Source organism: Chiloscyllium plagiosum, unplaced genomic scaffold (genome assembly GCF_037043375.1).
Source record: "Chiloscyllium plagiosum isolate Xiang-an unplaced genomic scaffold, Cpla_swu_hap1 HiC_scaffold_7, whole genome shotgun sequence".
In the NCBI taxonomy this organism is placed as follows: Eukaryota; Metazoa; Chordata; class Chondrichthyes; order Orectolobiformes; family Hemiscylliidae; genus Chiloscyllium; species Chiloscyllium plagiosum.
Genome location: NW_028270145.1, coordinates 87,038,255 through 87,058,849, shown reverse-complemented (window position 1 = coordinate 87,058,849; position 20,595 = coordinate 87,038,255). Strand labels below are relative to the sequence as shown.

At 38.8% G+C, this 20,595-nt stretch overlaps 1 protein-coding gene across 1 annotated transcript in view; it reads right to left on the bottom strand.

Moving 5' to 3' along the window:
• Positions 1 to 20,595, bottom strand: part of arhgap15 (Rho GTPase activating protein 15) — a 741,895-nt gene that overhangs the window by 558,469 nt on the left and 162,831 nt on the right. Inside the window, exon 6 of the mRNA XM_043694095.2 lies at positions 6,623 to 6,710. Coding sequence (XP_043550030.1) covers positions 6,623 to 6,710 — 88 coding nt within the window. The remainder of the gene's footprint in view (positions 1 to 6,622; positions 6,711 to 20,595) is intronic.

Here is a 20,595-nt window from a genome sequence, read left to right as displayed (position 1 = left end):
TGTACTGCAGCAGTTCAAGAAAGCAGCTCACCACCACCTTCTCAAGGGCAACTAGGGACGGGCAATAAATGCTGGACAGCCAGCAATGTCCACATCCCACAAATGAATTTTTAAGAAGTCCTTCCCAAAGTGCAGCGATGCAGGAAATCTTGCTGGTTTTCTGCTCAGCAAATGAGACACCCATGACTGCCATAGGATTCCAAGTGATATCACATCTGTTCTCTCACCCCAGTTGACATGTAATCCTGTTATAACGTGAAAAATTCATTAAATTATTGAGTACTTTCAATGACTAGTGCTGTAGTGGGGACTTGAGCACTTGTGACAATGTGAGTTTGTGGCTTGTTCACAATAGACGGTGCCTCAGGATTTCCCTGGGGCAAAAGTAAGGATGGTTAGCAAAATCTTGAAAGGGTGATAATCTATTTCATCCTCCTGACCAAACCATCTTGCATCATGTGGGCTTTCTCAATTCGGAAACTCGATTTGGAATTTCTAAAATATTTAACTTAAAGCCAGAATTCTTTGTCCAAGTTCATTCAATTTTTGTCAAAATATTTACTGATGCCAAAGCATTGTTTGATGAAAACAAAATGCTCTCAAATGTTACATTTCCTTGAGCAGATACTATCTTTCATTTTAACATGCCAGATTTAATTTCATTGATGGAAATGCATTAAATTATATCTGAACGTGTACATTATTTTGTTTTTCTTGTGTCATTTGCATAATACAGCTTATTAAATATTCTATTGTATTTTGGCTTCAATTTTTTTCATTTTGTATGAAGCATTCGAAAAATTAATAAAATGGAAATGTGACTTTTGATTTAAAAAAATGCCTGAGAGAAGCCCAGTAGTACAGTAGCAAAACATACATTTAATATATATAATTTTGATCCTGTCTTGATGCCGATTCTGAGGACTTTCATATTTTAAGTTGATAGCATTTCCCTTGGTCTGTAAATCTCCAATCGTAGCTGTTGCAGTATTCATACCTTCACACTCTTCTCTTGGAGAATGGTGTGAAGTAGTGACAGGAGTCATACATTAATTAACAGTCTGACTGCCTGCAAAGTGAATGCACCTTCCTTTGCTGCAGCCAACTATATAGTAGCTGAAGAGGCGGCCTGCCCGAACTGGCAGAAAGGTTTTGTAGAGCCCGTCATCCATACTGTGAAGAATGGTCACCCATCAGATGTCAGTATTCCTCTGCACTTCAACCTGAATTCACCCATTACTGCCTGACCTAATCTTGGAGAGTAATACAATATAGAAACTGGCCCTACAGCCCACCATGTCAAAGAAGAATAACACCAAACTACACTTATCCCACTTACCTGCATTTGGTGCGAAGTCTATTATGACCTGGCATTTTAAGTGCTGATCCCGATGCTCCTTAAATATTGTGAGAATACCTGCCTCCACCACCATCTCAGGAAGTGCATTCCATATTTCTACTATCCTCTGGGTCAAAAAATTTATTTGTCAGATCTTCTTTAGCCACTTATTTCTCACCTTAAAATTGTGCCCTTTGGTCTTAGACATATCTGCTATGGACAAAAGATTCTCACAATCTATCCTGTCTATGCCTTTCATAATTTTGTATCCATCAATCGGATCCTCTCTCCACAGAAAACAAACCCACCCTATCCTGTGTCTCTTCACAAGTGAGACTTCTCATCCCATGCAGCATCCTCGTGAAGCTCCTCTGCACCCTCTCCAGCATGATCACATCTTTCCAATAGTGTGATGATTAGAACTGTACATAGTATTCCATCTGTGGTCAAACCAATGTTTTATAAAGTTTAATAAGGCATCTTTGCTCCAATATTCTATGACTTGAATAATGAAGGCAAGTATGCCTTCCTCACGACTGTGTCTCCCTTTACTGACACCTTCAGGTATTCAAGGTCTCTTTATTCCTCAGTTCTGCCTAAGGACCTACCATTCATTATGTATATCCTTCCCTGATGAGACCTCCAAAAATGTACTTATCAGCTGATTGATATCAATGTGTACTCAGAGCGCATCCTCCTCAATATCAACCACACCACCACTTTTCCTGTCAGCTGCAAATGTAATGATTATATCTTCTACATTCGCATCTAAGTCATTAATATACAGAACAGAGAGCAAGGATCCCAGCACTAGTCTCAATGGTACACCACTGGCTACACGCTTCCAATCATAGACACAACCCTCCATCATTGCATTTTGCCTTGAATTTGTTCGCCAATTTTGGATCCACTTTGCCAACTTGCCTTGGATCCCGTGGACTCTTACCTTTTGGACCAGCCTTCAATGTAGAACCTTGTCAACGGCCTTACTGAAGTTAATGCAAACCATGTTAACTGCACTGCCCTCATCAATATATTTAATCACCTTTTATTACATATTATATGTATGTATAATATATTATGGGGAACAAAGAAATGGTAGAAGAGTTGAATTGGTACTTCAGATTCGTGTTCACTGGGGAAGACACAAGCAATCTTCCAGAGGTAACAGTGGCTGAAGGACCTGAACTGAAGGGAATTTATATTTGCCAGGTATTGGTGTTGGAGAGACTATTAGGTCTGAAGGCTGATAAGTTCCCGGAGCCTGATGGTCTACATCCCAGGGTACTAAAGGAGATGGCTCTAGAAATCGTGGATGCATTGGTGATTATTTTCCAGAGTTCGATAGATTCAGGATCAGTTCCTGCAGGTTGGAGGGTGGCTAATGTTGTACCACTTTTTAAGAAAGGAGCGAGAGAGAAAGCAGGAAATTATAGACCAGTTAGTCTGACCTCAGTGGTGGGAAAGATGCTGGAGTCAATTATAAAGGATGAAATTACGACACATCTGGATAGTAGTAACAGGATAGGTCAGAGTCAGCATGGATTTATGAAGGGGAAATCATGCTTGACTAATCTTCTGGAATTTTTTGAGGATGCAACTCTGAAGATGGACAAGGGAGATCCAGTGGATGTGGTGTACCTGGACTTTCAGAAAGCCTTTGATAAAGTCCCACATAGGAGGTTAGTGAGCAAAATTCGGGCGCATGGTATTGGGGGCAAAGTACTGACTTGGACTGAAAATGGGTTGGCTGACAGGAAACAAAGAGTAGTGATAAACGGCTCCCTTTCAGAATGGCAGGCGGTGACCAGTGGGGTACCATAGGGATCAGTGCTGTGACCGCAGCTTTTTGCAATATATATTAATGATAGAGAAGATGATATTAATAGTAACATTAGCAAATTTGCTGATGATACAAAGCTGGGTGGCAGGGTGAAATGTGAGGAGGATGTTAGGAGATTACAGGGTGACCTGGACAGGTTAAGTGAGTGGACAGATGCATGGCAGATGCAGTTTAATGTGTATAAATGTATGGTTATCCACTTTGGTGGCAAGAACAGGAAGGCAGATTCCTATCTAAATGGAATCAATTTAGGTAAAGGGGCAGTACAAATAGATCTGGGTGTTTTTGTACACTAGTCAATGAAGGTAAGCATGCAGGTACAGCAGGTAGTGAAGAAAGCTAATAGCATGCTGGCCTTCATAACAAGAGGGATTGAGTATAGAAGCAAAGAGGTTCTTCTGCAGCTGTAGAGGGCCCTGGTGAGACCACACCTGGAATATTGTGTGCAGTTCTGGTCTCCCAATTTGAGAAAAGATATTCTGGCTATTGAGGGAGTGCAGCGTAGGTTCACGAGGTCAATTCTGGAATGGCGGGACTATCTTATGTTGAAAGATTGGAGCGACTGGGCTTGTATACCCTTGAGTTTAGAAGACTGAGAGGGGATCTGATTGAGACGTATAAGATTATTAAAGGATTGGACACTCTGGAGGCAGAAAACATGTTTCCGTTGATGGGTGAGTCCCGAACCAGAGGACACAGCTTAAAAATAAGGGGTAGGCCATTTAGGACAGAGATGAGGAGAAACTTCTTTACCCAGAGAGTGGTGGGTGTGTGGAATGCTCTGTCCCAGAAGGCAGTGGAGGCCCAGTCTCTGGATTCATTTAAGAAAGAGTTGGATAGAGCTCTCAAGGATATTGGAATCAAGGGTTATGGAGATAAGGCAGGAACAGGATACTGATTAAGGATGATCAGCCATGATCATAATGAATGGTAGTGCAGGCTCGAAGGGCAGAATGGCCTACTCCTGCACCTATTGTCTATTGTCTTTTCAAACTACTCAACAAAATTAGTCATTCTAACATTTGACTCACTCTAACAAATCCATGCTGACTATGCCTGATCAATCCCTGCCTTTCCCAGTGTTGATTAAGCCTGTGCCTCAGAATTATTTCCAATAATTTCCCTAACACTGATGTCAGAATAACTGGTCAGTAATTACCTGGCCTATTCCTGCTGCCCTCCTTGACCAAGGAACCACATTAGCTATTCTCCAGTCATCTGATACTTAATCTGTGACCAGCAAAGTATTAAATATCTCTGCCAGGGCTCCGGCAATTTCTTCCTTTGCCTCCCAATGCAGCCTGGAATAAAGCTCATCAGGACCTTGGGGGCTTTATGCACCTTTATGCCCATTAAAACATGTAATACTCATCCTTATTATCCTTAACATGCTCTAAAACCTCAACATCCCAACTGAAACCCCAGCAATAATGCCATTGTACTCTGAGGCTCTCTTCCCTGGGACTTCCAAGACCTGAAACCTCTGACAAAAAAATACAAATGCTATGACTAAGGCTCACCCTTTCCCATTCTAATGGTAGCAACATTACTGAAACAAATACATATAATTATTTCCTCAAAAAGTTCCCTCATGTCAGAAAAGGCTGATATTCTTCTCTCACTGCAATTACATTTTAAAATTAAAAATGACCAAGTGGATCTAAGTATTGAACTGTCATGATAAGTTATATTAAATGCCTCTACCAAATTCATCTTTCCACAACTGGAAGAAAGACAAGAAGATGTCAATGTTCTGAACATTGTCGAGAGTGTGGTGCTGGAAAAGCACAGCAGGTCAGGCAGCATCCGAGGAGCAGGAGAATCAAGGTTTCGGGCATAAGCCCTTCACCAGGAATGACATTTTGTTTCAGTTTTTGTTTCAGTGTAAAGACACTAATAGACATTTTTTCAAGCTTTCATGTTTCAAAGTCACTTTCAAGTATTTAAAATCAGAGTGGTCTGGACATTTCCAAAAGTATTAATATTTGCAGAGATACTTGCAATTGCATTCATAAAACTTCATCAACTAGGAGAAAGTGAGGATTGCAGATGCTGGAGAGTCAGAGTTGCAACATGTGGCATTGCAAAAGCACAGCAGGTCAGCTAACTTCCGAAGTGCAGGAGAGTTGACCTTTCCAGCATAAACCCTTCATCAGCTTACCCATTGCAAAACCATAAGACCAATTTTTCATGCAAAGAAGGTATGTTCCATTGCACTTCCCAGTTGCACTTCCTTATGGAAGACTTTATGTTGTGATTATGTAAATTATTTGAGTGAAAACTTGGACCATAGCTTCACTTCAGGAAATGATTATAATTGAGGTCCAGATTGCCAATTGTTCTGAAAGTAGAAATTCTTCTTATCGTCATTTCATAACAGATTCTCCAAAGGGATTTACTGATGCAAAGCACAAGTCTCAGCAGAATAAATAATAGCAAATTATAAGCATAATTTTTAAAGGAAAGGCATCATCAACACATGCATAAAGTGTACTAACTCATTTTCCTTACATCTAATAATGTCATTTGACTCTTTTAAAGTGATCAGATTAACAGATCAAACGGTTATGTTGTTATGGATTATTTTAAGGGGTACGTATAATTTAAAAAAGAGCGACACATAACCCGGATAGTTAAATATTTCTTTAAAAATCTTTTGTGCTTGCTAAATTTGAACAAAAAGTTGCAAGCTTGTACTCATTTGGATGCATTCTTCCTTTGTTTATAATGGTCAACCGCTTTTGGAAGGATTTAACTTTTGGCTATTAAGTTCAAGTGTAAGGCTTTGAAATACAGATTGCCTTTCCTGTGGCGTTTAACATTTCAATTTTTTCAATAGCTTATCTTGGTCATTTTGTCAGAATTAATATGGGAATCGGATATTACAAACTGCCAAAATGCTTGCATGACAATCGGAGTAATGGATTTTTGTTAACTGCAACATCAAAAGAGTTTATTCATTTTGACTCCTGCACAGAGAACACCTTCCCAGCCGCACATCATTTCAATAAGGTCTGGCAGGTCCTACCCACCCTTGAGAGCACTTAGCAGTGGGCTATCATCAAAAGCAGCTATCTTCTACAGACACTGTGTCACTGTCTGCTCCCTGGCCTTGATCCCACACAGAGGTGCGCATCTTGCTTTTCCCTGAGCATCTTTCAGCTGCAAGGTAACAACTGCTGTCATACAGTCAAAATCTTTGATATTTTTACCCACGTCTGTCACAGTTAGTTATTAATGCCGAGTGCTTGGGAAAGAAAATCAGTGGTCTTGTGTCTTCCTTAAGGCTTGCTTTTATTCCCAACTGCAGCTATTCCTATCCCACCTTCAAACTGACTAGCAGACAGCATGAGACATTTAGCTGCAGATCAAAGGCTGCACGTCAAGTGCAGGTCTCACTTTAACAAGATGTCACAACAGATATCTTTAGAAGATCTTACCAAACTGGCTAAAGTTTGTTGCTTGCGCTCTTTGTAGAATTCAATTTTGTTTCCCTCGAGACAAACCCAAGAAGTAGTCCAGTTTTTCCTGAAAAAGAAACAAGAGATTGATGCCCTCAGACCAAATGTTGTCACAGTGAGAAATATTCATGACGATCAATCTTAGTGCAATACTCGATCAATCAATCTGTTAATAATTAGTCTGACAAAAGGTTTGTTCTTAAATTAAGAACTAGATAGATTTATTCCTGCATCAAGTTTCATTTCATTCTCCTGTTACCCTTGGAACACAAAACAGACTGCAACAACTTAGGTGCTGAAATCTCTTCCCCTGAAGTTGACGGTTAGGGTTTAGAATGGATATCAGCAGAATATCAAAACTAACATGGCATCATATGGAAGAAAAATGTGTGCTTTCATCTCATTTTTATGATCCTCATCATTCCCTACTGATTTCCAAGAAGGATTTTATTGCTACAACAAAAACTTGTCATAGAACATTATGCAGTGAAATTCTACTACTTTTGAATGAGAGCAGCTTCATTAATTTTATTCTAGTGCATCAAACTTCTTCATTTCTCTTTAACTAGATAGCATGTTTTCAACATTGTCAATTTTGTTACCAAAGGATTCATTAGTTATACACTATCCTTACGTTAGTACATTTTGAAAAGTATTGAAATAAAGTTGAATTAATTTTTCCCCCTCATCACTGGAAAGTATGTTTTAGGCTGTACTGTGGTTATATGGACCCGACTACACATCAATGCTTAGGTCAAATTGTTATTCTCCATTTCTGATCTGAGCCAGGCTATTTGAGCGTGACAGCATCAGAGGCATAACCAATTCTCTCTTGTCATCATCTTTTTTTTAAATGGCTGGTAGAAGGAATGTCAGTTATTTTGTTCTCTCTCCTGCATTACCCAGGGAGAATGAATGAGGCACTAGGGATTACCCTGACTGAGATCAACAAACTCAGCAAGGACTAAGTATCAAATCTGAGACCTTACTTGTTGGAATTATTCAATTCCAAACTTTTGATTCAGTTCTCAATCAAGTCACTGAAGATATTTCAGATGAAGTTTCATATTTCTGTTTCTCATGCAATAATGACTTGTTTTAATGTAGAAAAATTGGAAAATTAGTGCAGCCACAGGATAGTGCCATTGCTATCTTATTAAAACTATCACCACATTTATCACCTTAGGACCTAATAATGAAAGAAAAAGAAAAAAACAAGGCTAATCTGCTCCTGTAAGTTAAGCATAGGATAGTTATACATTGCAAATCAGATGCCCTTCTAATGAAATATAGTGCATTTGAGAACATCTATGAAAAGGCACATCTTTATAAAAATATCTGATTAAGGTGTTGATGAACCCTGGTCAATTCATACCCCTACCTCTGGACCAGGAGGCCCAGGTTTAAGTCCCACCTGCTCCAGAGGTATGTAACAATATTTCTGAACAGGTTGCCCTGGAAAACATCCTGATGAAGGGCTTTTGCCCGAAACGTCAATTTCGAAGCTCCTTGGATGCTGCCTGAACTGCGGTGCTCTTCCAGCACCACTAATCCAGAATCTGGTTTCCAGCATTTGCAGTCATTGTTTTTACCTCATCTAAGATATAGTACCAATGCTAGAAATACATCTTGTACAACAAATGATGAGAAAATAAGGAAATGCTTTGGATCTCCTGAATAATTATTATGATTAACTTTAAAAACCTCCTTACTACTTCCTTAGCAAATACATTGCCTTGGACTTCACCAGTTTCCTCATTTTCCTTTCCTCCACCTTACCTCAGTTCCAACCTTCCAGCTCAGCACTGTCCTCATGACCTGTCCTACATGCCAATCTCCCTTCCCACCTATCCGCTCCACCCTCCTCTCTGACCTATCAAAGAACAAAGAAAGAACAAAGAAAATTTACAGCCCAGGAACAGGCCCTTCGGCCCTTCAAGCCTGAGCCGATCCAAATCAACTGTCTAAACTTGTCACCCAATTCCTAAGCATCTGTATCCCTCTGCTCCCCACCTACTCATGCATCTGTCCAGACGCATCTTAAATGAATCTACCATGCCTGCCTCGACCACCTCTGCTGGCAACTCGTTCCAAACGCCCACCACTTCTGTGTGAAGTACTTGGCGCGTGTATCCCCCTTAAACTTTCCACCTCTCACCTTGAAAGGGTGACCTCTCATTATTGAATCCTTCACCCAGGGAAAAAACTTGTCTCTATCCACCCTGTCCAAACCCTTCATGATTATGTAAACCTCAATCAGGTCCCCCCTCAATCTCCTTTTGTCTAATGAAAATAAATCTAACCTACTCAACCTCTCTTCATAGCTAGCACCTTCCATACCAGGCAACATCCTCATAAACCTTCTCTGCACCCTCTCCAAAGCGTCCACATCCTTTCAGTAATGTGGCGACCAGAACTGTACATAGTATTCCAAGTGCTGCCGAACCAATGTCTTGTACAATTTTAACATGACTTGCCAGCTGTTATACTCAATACCCCTTCCAATGAAGGCAAGCATACTATATGCTTTCTTGACCACTCTATCCACCTGTGCAGCAAACATTCCCATCCCCATTCCTCCATCCCCACCCCCATTCACCTATTGTGCTCTTTGCTACCTTCCCCCACCCTCCTCTCTGACCTATCACCTCCAGCCCCACCCCCATTCACCTATTGTGCTCTTTGCTACCTTCCCCCACCCTCCTCTCTGACCTATCACCTCCAGCCCCACCCCCATTCACCTATTGTGCTCTTTGCTACCTTCCCCCACCCTCCTCTCTGACCTATCACCTCCAGCCCCACCCCCATTCACCTATTGTACTCTTTGCTACCTTCTCCCCAGCCGCACCTCCCCGTGCTCCCCCCCTCACCCCCACCCCTCACTTTTCTCTCCCCACCCTGGAGGCTCCCTGCCTCCATTCCTGATGAAGGGCTTTTGCCTGAAACATCAATTTTCCTGTTCCTCAGATGCTGCCTGACCTGCTGTGCTTTTCCAGCAACACTCTAATCTAAACTCTATATATTAGAACTGTTTCTTTGACAAATATTTCAACAGATTTCTGATTAAAAACTAGGTGTGAACAAACATATATAGGATCCCCATTATCATTTTAAGACTAAATTAAATGGAGGGTGCCAATGCATGATCTGCTCTCCTCCATTCTAAATAAAGAGATGTCACTGAAGGTGGGACAGATTTTAACTCGTCCCAGTCAGCCTTTACAAGAAAAGAAATTGCACAAAATGTTGTCAAGAAACTTACCATCCTCTGAACTCATCCTTCTGTCACCATTATTAAAGAGACTGACAACTGGTAAGACAACTGCCTGCTTTATGTAATATGCATTTTCTAAATCTGAATATTGGAGTCCCATTGCATAGGGCCTTGACTAATATGCATGGAGACAACTTGGCAGTACATGCATTGGACACTCTCTGACTAATTTTACTGGTCATCCAGAAGGACAACAGTCAAAAAGGTAAATATTGTTTTTCGTGTGTGGAGGCTGAAAGAGCAAGAAAGCTCTGTTGAATGTTTATCTTGATTAAAACAGATTCTCTCTGCACTTGCCAAGTAATTTAATCATTCTTTGATTTAAATTCAGATTTCCAATAATCACAGAACTTTGCTTTCGTATCAGCGATACAAAAATGGATGCCACAAATCACTGCAATTTCTTGTAACTACATGACAGAATACATTTATTAGACACATATTGCTATCAGTCCCTATTAATACCAATTCCTATAGATAAGTGTTTAAGTGGCATCATTAACCATTTTAACATGTATGTCTAAAGGGGGTGAGAAAAAGCTTTCTGTGTGACATGTCCTTACATAGCCACCAGATGGTAGCAAAATCAGCAACACACCAATGGAGATGAAAGGAAAATACCAAATGGCAATTTTATTATTTTTTAAAAGCCCATTTTATTGTGCAGTTAGTAACGTCTGTATAATTAGGATGCTCAGAATGTGAACTCCTCCAGGATTTCACAGTCTACTGAATTGTACAGGAGAGATTTATGAACGGGACTGCACAGAATCAAATGGAAGTTAAGATCTCCCTGAGGTGTGAGCCAGGGGTGAATGTATTACATTTGTCTTACTTTTCCTGCCTGTTACTATTAACACATGAATCTATTCTGAAACAGTTAGATCAAAGAAATCATCATGGAAACTGAAAATCATACAATAGGTGAGATGCAAGACAGGTGATTTTTAAAACAAAAACACAACTGCAAATGCTTTTATGTGTAACAAATGTTGCTCCTGACAGAATTTATTAGTATTGAGAGCTCTTTTAGCATAATTACATTTTGGTAAATCAGGAGAAACTGAAGTTAACTGAGAAATACAATGTTTTGCTAGTGCCAATGAATTATATTGTTATACATGACGGAAATGGACAATTTTATGTTTAGTACCATCACTCAACTGAAGGGAAAGGAAATATATAACTTCTTAAAAAAATACTTTTTTTCAAAGAATGCAAACTATTGTCCTACTCATTCTTGTTTAATTTTTGGTTAATATCTTCAAATGGTTGTTAAATGCTCCTTCTTTTGTTCAGATTAAAATATTTTAACTGACTTGATTTTAAAATACAAACACTTAAAGAACAAAGTGGTCACTTTTAGCTCTAAATGCACATTCATTGAATAGGGTGCTGAATTTTTGAGTCAGGTTGTTTTTATTCATATGAAAATTTGACAATTACTACACAGTTGGAAATAAATATTAGAATTTTTACTTCTTTTTGGAGTTTTGCACATTATTAGTAAATCTACTACACATTTAAAAATGAACTGGACCTACTCTGGATCACTAAATTCAACCAATAAATGAAACAAATTATTAAGAATCACAGTATCAAGAATGAATTGTCAACCATGGTATGTCACGGAGGGAGAAGGTGTAAACATCAATAAGAAAAGCTAATGTATGAATTATTATCCATGGGACACAAGTTTAAATGAACCTATCAAACAATACATTGCTAGTATGCAAAAGAACGTTTGGTTTGCAAAATTGCATAAGTGCATCTAACAATAGATAACCTCTCAGGCTTTGAATTAAATTTGAGCTATGTTTTATTTGATACTATGGTGCATTCAGATACTGTAACTTCCTATTATAAATTTTCAAATCAAAATACACCTGTTGATAACTTTGTCCTGTTTTTTAACATCAGACAACACTAGTAAAATTAAAATGAGAGATTTAGAAATAATGTACTCTCTCAAACTGCACATTAAAAGGTAAACAATTAGTTTGAGTTCAAAACTCAACTACCGGTAACAAAACAATGAACAAAATTGGAGAGTCATAAAGTTTTACAGCACAAAGAAAGGCATTTTTGCCCATCATTTCTACACTGGTTATCAAGCACCTGTCTGCTCTAGCTTCATTTTCCAGCTCTTGGCTAGTATCCCTGCATTTTATGGCATTGCAAGTGATCTTCTAAGCACTTCTTACAGTTTGTGATGGTTCTTGCATCTATCATCCTTTGAGGCAGTGAGTTCTAGATATCCACAACCCTGCAGTTGAAAATTCCTTAAATCCCTTTAAACCTTTTGCCCCTTACCTTAAAGCTATGTCCCTTTGTTAATTATCTTTCTATTTATGGGAAAAGTCCTTATCTACTTTATCCATGCCCCTCAATTTTACACACCACAATCAGTTACCCTCTTAGACTTCTCTACTTTGAGGAAACAACCTAGCATATCTAGACTCTCTTCATAGCTAAAATGCTCTAACCCAAGTAAAATCATAGTAAATGTCCTCTGCACCCTTTCAACTGCAATGACTTTCTTCCTACAGTTTGGCAACTAAAACTGTCTACAGTACTCAAATTGTGGTCTAAACAATACTTTACGCAACTCCATCATAACCATTGTATCTCAACTATTAAAGACAAGTATCCCATCTGCTTTCCTAACCAATTTATCCACTTGTCCTAAATAAAAACAGAAATAACTGCTGATGCTGGTATTCAGGGACAAAATCAAAAATTTCTGGAAAACCCAGCAGGTCTGGCAGTATTTGTGGAGAGAAGTCAGAGCTAATGTTTCAGGTGCAGTGATCTTTCCTCAGAACACTTGCCCTGTTGCCTTCAAGGATCAGTGAACATAAAAAAAAATGCTGCTCTGATCCTCCCTATTTCATTAGGTCTTACCATTCATCATGTACCTTATTGTCTTGTTCAACTTCCCAAAATCCATCAGCTCACAATTCTCAGTATTAAATTTCATTTACCATTGTTCTGTCCATCTGACCAGCCATCCGTAATGTCATGTAGACTTAAGCTTTCCTACTTGCAATTGACCACACTACCAATTTTTATGTCACCTGTGCACTTTCTGATTAAACCTCCTACATTCATGTCTAGACCATTAATGCCAAAAACAGCATTATGCCCCTCATAGCAACAAATGCTATGGTATGCACTGAAAACAGGCTTTCAGTCACAAAAAAAAATCTGAGCATCACCTACTGCCTCCTGCTGCTGAGCCATTTTTGGATCCAATTTGCCAAATTGCCCTGAACTCCATTGGCTCTTACCTTCTTGAACAGTGTCCCATGAGAGATCTCAGCAAAAGCCTTACTGAAGTTTATGTGGACTACGTCAGCTGCATTATCCTCATCAACACACCTAGTCACCAGCTTGTAAAACTCAACATACCTTTCAAACATGATCTTTGCTCGACAAAGCCATGCTGACAATGCTTGATTAATCCTTGCCTCTATTAATGCAGATTAATTCCATCCTTAGAATGTTTTTCCAATAGTTTCCCTGTCATTGATGCTAGATTCAATAGCCTACAGTTCCCTGGTTTATCCCTACCATCCTTCTCTAATAATGATACCATCTTATCTGTCCTTTAGTTCTAGGACACTTCACTCCAGAAAAGTTAATTTTGTACCAACATTAAAAAGAAATTAGGGCATGACAAGAAGTAATGGTTAAATGATGACAAATATGACTTTCAATAGCTTGCTTCTTGAATTAGGCAGAGGGAAAAGGGAAAGATTGAGAGAAGCAATAAGTTCCACAGTTCTAAGGTCCTAGAGAAGAATGAGTTGGAGTAGGAGACTGTGAAATGAATGTTGATTTTAATGCAGAGAGAGGATAAGTATGTGGCACCTGCTGGTTCATGAATTAACTGGAAAACAGATATTGGATTTATATGCAAATCCCAATGAGTCCACATCATGAAAGTAGAATCAATATTCATTGGAACAGACTGCAGCATTTAAAAGCAGTTCCGTGATACTGTTTACAAATGTTGCAGTCTGTTCCTTAGGCACACAAATTTACTTCTACAGAATATATTTTACAGACCTAAAAAAAGGTGATAGGTATTTAATTTTGTACGTGGTATCTTGAACAAAATAAATCATTCATGAAAACAATAATGATTTCTGGTGGTTGGAACAAACTTGTTTATAGCTATCCAGCTGTCAGTGAGCTCTGTGATAACCACAGAATAGAATTATTAATTCTCTTTCATGAGATCCCAAACAAGAACATCATTGTGAACGCAGCTTTTAAAATTTAGGCAGCAGTATACTTTGAGATAACATAGGGCACAATATTTTTGACCAAATTTTGTCTTGAAATAATGGTGAAACAGAACAGCATTTGCTGCTATAAAGAAGTGTATCAGACGGTAACTTCCAGTATCCCCACCTGCACAGATAAACATAGACATTCATAAAGTGCCACCAATGCCACCCTGCTCCACCATAACCTGTAAGAGACTTTGCTGATTGGTTTAGAACTAATATCAACATAATAGGAAGACTAAAGAAATATTACTGAGCGTACATTTAGGAGTCAGAGAATTTTTAACTATATATTAATAGTAAGTACTATCAATGATCTCTTTAGCCTAGAAAATTCAATTTCATCAATATGGAGTCATATTCCTGCCAAATCATTTTCCTGTTGAAAATCATGTTTTTTTTTATTGATTCTTTTACCTTTGTTGTCTCATTCAATCTTTATTTCACTTTCTGCCAACGATTTAAATCTAATTGATACGTTCTAGTTTAGATTATTTCTGGGAAGTTTGCCCAGACAATCGAAGGCAGGTTTGGATGTTCATTGAGAATGAATTCTCCTAAAACTTTACATCAGATTCGGAACCTGATGTCATCTTGTCCTCTTCTCACAAGTGTGGGTTTGAGGGAAAGAAGGGAAACTACATGCAGTTGTGGGGAGAATACTAAAATGAAAAATTAAGCTCTCTTGTTAACCAAGTCTTCTACATTTAACAGGCAGTGCACCTATTTCTCTGGTTGTATTGAATCTGTTGTAAGTACACAATGTGACTGCTACTCCAGTGAAATTCAAAGGCTGGGAAACCTTTGATCACTGAAAATCAAGAGCACGGGCCCGAGTAAGGTTAGAAATTGCAGCTAACAGGAATTTTCTTCAAAGTGTTTTTTTTCATGTCTTGACACCTGATTGTCAACTTCACTTATCTTATCCTTTCAATACTTGGCTCTACCCCACGTGGATACTGTAGGCAGGAATTCAGGGGTTAAGTTATGAGCAGAGATTACAAATATTAGACCTGTTTTCTCTATAAGTTAGAAGGTTAAGAAGTGATCTGATCAGTCTTAAAGAATTTAACAGGAAGAAACAGGCCAGTTAGAGATAGAAATAGAAATTGCTGGAAAAGTTCAGCAGGTCTGGCAGCATCTGTGGAGAGAAATTAGAGCTAACATTTCAGGTTGAGTGACCCTTCCTCAGAATCTAGATAGAGATAAGCTATTTCTACTGGTTGAAGATTCTAGAACAATGGGGTGCAGTTTAAAAATTAGGGCAAGACCATTCAGGACAGATGTTAGGAAGCACTTCTACATACAAATAATGGCAGATGTTTGGAATTCTCTTTGACAAATGGCAGTTAATGCTAAAGCAGTTGTTAATTTTAAATCAAAACTGATTGAGTGAAAGTATTAAGGGATATGGGTCAAAGACAGGTATATTGAATTAGACCAGAGATCAGCCATGATCTCACTGAATGGTGGAACAAACTCAAGGGGCTGATTAAGCTCCTCCTGTTCCTATGTTCCTATACAGCTTCAGCTGCACATCCCTGTTGTTAGGCAATGCCATGGAATGGGAGTGGATTATACACTATCATTGCACCTCCAATGAAGAAAAGACCAGCAACACCAATGGCAGGAGAAGCTATACATGCCACAGCCCTCATCTCAAACAAATTCCATACCACAGGGCAGGGGGAACAGATACAGAAATTAAGCTCCAAGAACCTAGAAACATCAACATAGGTGCACTGTCTATTAAATGCAGAAGCTTTGGTTAAAAAGAGAATTTAATTTTTCATTTTAATATTCACCCCACAACTGCACTTGGTTTCCCTTCTTGCCCTCAAACCTGTACTTGTGAGAAAAGGACAGGATGAAGTCAGCTTACATCCAGAAGCTCTCAGTATGTGGGTATGTGCCTCAGCAGGGTTAGATATCTGCAATCCCCTGGTATAAGACCTTCTTCCCATTTGGTCACAGGGACACACATTGTCAGTGGCCATCAATAGAGGACCATCCCCAGACCATGGGAATGATGTTCTTCTTTGTATCCCTATTGCACTTCTGTCTCAAAACATTAAACCAGTGTCCCCTAATTCTTGCACCATTAGCTAATAGAAGCTTTTCTTTGTCCATCTAATTTAAACCTGTCATAATGACGTACTCCTCTATCAGTTCCCCCCTCCCCTTGCTTTTCTCCAAAGAAACAATATCAGCTTCTCCAAACTGAACCTGTCATTGAATTCCCTCATTCCTGAAACCATTCTTGTAAATCTCCTTTGCACCCTTTAGAAGATTTTCTCAACCTTCTTACACTGGGCTGACCAGAACTGCCCCTTACAGGAAAATGTGGTGTTATTCTGTGCTCACCAGCATTTAATCACTCTCATTTACTACAAATCTGTATTCAAAAGTATTTAATCAGCATTCTAAACTGTTCATTCAGTCATTGCTTGACATCTAGTGGTGGTCTATTGAAATCAACAACTATGAACGAGATCACGCATCAAGCACAGCAATTGCAAGCAATTATGTTCTGTTAAAGTACTCAACATTGTTCAACTAAAATCATTGGAAATCAACTCAAAAGAAAGCAAGCTGAAACAAAAGCTTGATTAGCTTTGAAGTGATCAAGAGGAGGAAAGACTCAGAGATCAGAATATTTTAAGCCCCAGCTGAACATTCTGATTATTTAACAAGGTAAAGAAGAACACGGACAAATTTCAGATTTTTTCCAAGTCCCAGTTGCAAGTACAATTTAGAACTAAGCTGATTACAGACAAGTTATAAAGAAAGTGAAAAAGTAAATAAGAGAAACAAAGAGGGATTATGAGAAAAGTCTAGTAGCTAACATAAAGGGAAATCCCAAAGTCTTCTCTCGATGCAACACTGGTACAAGAATGGTAAAAGAAAGAGTAGGGCTGATTAGGGATGAAAAGGTGATGACTAGGAGGCAAGAATCATGGGTGTGGTGTTAAATGAATACTTTGTATCTGTCTTTACTTACTTGCAGATGTTGTCAAAGCTATGGCGACAGAGATCGAAATTCTGTCATTCAAAGAATTCAATATTGGTAAGAATTAAAATTGAATAAGCTGTCAGTACATAAATTTGATAACGCATTGGGTCCAGATGAGATGTATCGAAGGATATTGAAGGATATTGAAGGAAATGGCAGTAGAAATTGCATAAGCAATAATCTTTCAATCTGCCATGGATTTGAGGGTGGTGCCAGAGGACTGGAGTTTTGTAAACATTATGCCCTTATTCAAAAATATTGTAAAGATCAGTCCAGCAATTACACACCAGTCAGTTTAACTTAAATGGTGAGGAAAACTTTAGAAACAATAGATTAAATAGTCACATCGAAAATCGTAGGTTAGTTCAGAAGTGTCAGCTTGTCTAATTAACTTGCTTGAATTTTTAAGAGGTAAATAGGAGGGTTGATGAGGGCATGGCTATTGATGTGCTTCCAAAGGTATTCAATACAGTGCTATATAATAGCCTTGTGAGGAAAGTGAGAGGTCATAGAATAATAGGGACAGTAGCAAAATGGATATGCTGAGTGATAGGAAACAGTGAGTAATAGTTAATGCATATTTTTCAGGCTGGCAATGGTTGGTAGAGGAGTTCTCCAAGTACTGGTATTGATACCCTTACTTTTCCAGATATATACAAATGATCGAGAACATGATGTGCTGGCAAAAATTTCGAAGTTTGCGGAAGACCAAAAATGTGGGAAGATCGTCGACTGTGAAGAAGACTGAGTAAAATGTCAAAAATGTCATTGACAAGTTGGTGGAGTGGGCAGATATGTGGCTGATGAGATTCAATGCAGAGAATAGTGAGGTGATACACTTTGGTACAAAGAGTGCGGAGAAGCAATTTACAATAAAGGGTACTACTCTAAAGAGTGCATAGGAACCGAGAAACCTGGGTATGTGTGTACATGTCATTAATGATGGCAGAACAGGTAAAGCTAGCTGTTAATAAAGCTGTTAAGTACAAGATTCCATGTTTCATTAACAAGTGTAGAAAGTCCAACAGTAAGGAGGTTATGCTGAATGTATGTAGGTCTTTAGTTACATCTCAGCTTGGAGTATTACGTACAAATTTGGGTGCAACAGTTTAGGAAAAATATAAATGCATGGGGAGAGTGCAGAAGAAGTCTACAAATATTACTTCAAAGATGAAATCCTTCAGTTATGAGGATAAATTGGAGAGGTTTGCACTGTTTTTCATGAAGAGGTGAGATCTGAGGGGAGATTTCAGCCTCTGATGACTGTCTGTGCGGAGTTTGCACATTCTCCCCATGTGTGCATGGGTTTCCTCCAAGTGCTCCAGTTTCCTCCCACAGTCCAAAAATGTGCAGGTTAGGTGAATTGGTAGTGATAAATTGCGAATAGTGTTCAGGGATGTGTAGGCTAGGTGCATTAGTCAAGGAGAATGTAAAGTAATAGTGTTGAGGAGTGGGTCTGGGTGGGATACTCTTTGGAGGGTCTGTGTGAACTTGTTCGGCCAAATGGTCTGTTTCTACATTGTAGGGACTCTATGATTCCATGATTTGAAAGAAGCTTTTCTTATTGTTTGGGTCTGGACAGAGTAGATAGGGCAAAACTGTTTCTGCTTATAAAGGGATCCAGAACTAAAGGGTAAAGTTTTAAAATGTTTTAGAGTCATAGAGTCATAGAGATATACAGCATGGAAACAGACCCTTCAGTCCAACCTGTCCATGCTGACCAGATATCCCAACAAACACACATAAGTTGACAAAAAAAAACTTGTTCACAACAGTGAGTCATCTGGATTTGGAATACACACCCTAGAAGTGTGATGGAGGTAAGTCCACTTGAGGCATTCAAGAGGGCATTGAATGATTATTCAAATAGAAACACCATGTAGAGCTATGGGGAAAGTTAGGAGTTTGAGCCAAGATACTCGTTCTGCTGGTGCAGCCATGATGGATCGAATGGCCTCCCTTCTGCAACAAAACAGCTCTTAGATACTTTGATTCTGTTATTCCTAAGTCCAGAGCCATTGTTTTTCTAAGCTGTCTAACTGACAAGTGAACGTTTTATCTCCTAATATCTAAAATTATCACTTGAATAGTATGATTATAATAAAAATGGACAATCGATATTCAACTTCAATAATTTGATTCCTAAGACCTTGCATGGATGAAAATATGTATTTTTAAAGGACTAATACTGGCAAAATATAGCAAAATATAAATATAAAAAATAGCTGCTGTGATCACCTCACTAGGTTTAACCAAACGGATGAAACCATCAGCAAGTCAGTACATGTCGGAGCTGAAATTAATGTCATTATAAAAGAACACTAAAACTCAAATCTGTACCTCCCAGTTGATTCAAACTTTGTTGTTATTTTACACATTAAAATATTGCCCACAGACTATTCATCTTCGACAAATGTTCTGAGCAGAAAGAGACATGTACAAATGGACGTTTACTAACAACGGTTTCTGAGTAACAGTTCAGAGAGCAGGAAAAGTTGAATTCATACACAAATAGAAGAGGCATTCTGACTGTCTCCCTCGCTCAACCTCAGAGATCAGTGCCCAGTGAAAAAGCAATGATAATAACAGTTCACTGAGTGCTCAAGGTGTATAAACTTCTCGACTGTTGAAGTGACAGAAAACTAAATAGTTGAGCTTCAGATGATTATCAAAACTAAAGGATTTTTAGAATTTTGGAGTACAATTGCCTATACCTCCCATCAGCAAAGACACTCCTCTACTGCTCAGTTATTTGTAAGCTTATTTCCTATGTTTGTGTCTTTGTTTGATATGGTTTTATCAGGATTGTAGCTAATAAAATTCCTCTTTCTTTCACCCAAGAAAGCCTCATAACTATTTGGCTCCCTCAGTTTAACCTAGTTAAGTATGCTTTTGTTGAAGTGTGATATTGCATGCTAGAATGAATAAAAATAGTTGTTGAGACTGACCAAGAGGGGAATAAAATTAAAGGATCCATTTGCTTCTCCTCACCTGGTTATAATACAAGTATGGATCAGGGCAGGAGGTACAAGACCATAAGACCAGAAGATACAGGAGAAGAGTTAGGCAATTTTGCCTATCGGGTTTCTCGACCCCATTCTCCTTTCTTCTCCCAGCAACTTTGATCCCCTTTCTAATCAAGATATTATTTATCTATTTTAAATACACTCAATAACTTGGTTTCCACAGCCTTCTGTGGTAATGAGTTCCACAGAGTGACCTCCATTTGGCTGAAGAAATTTTTCTTCATCTCAATTCTAAAGGATCATCCCTTCACTCTGAGGCTGTGCCCTTAGTTTTCAGTTGCTCCTAGTGGGGAAAACATCTTCTCCACATCCACTCTATCCAGGCCTCTCAGTATTCTGTAAAT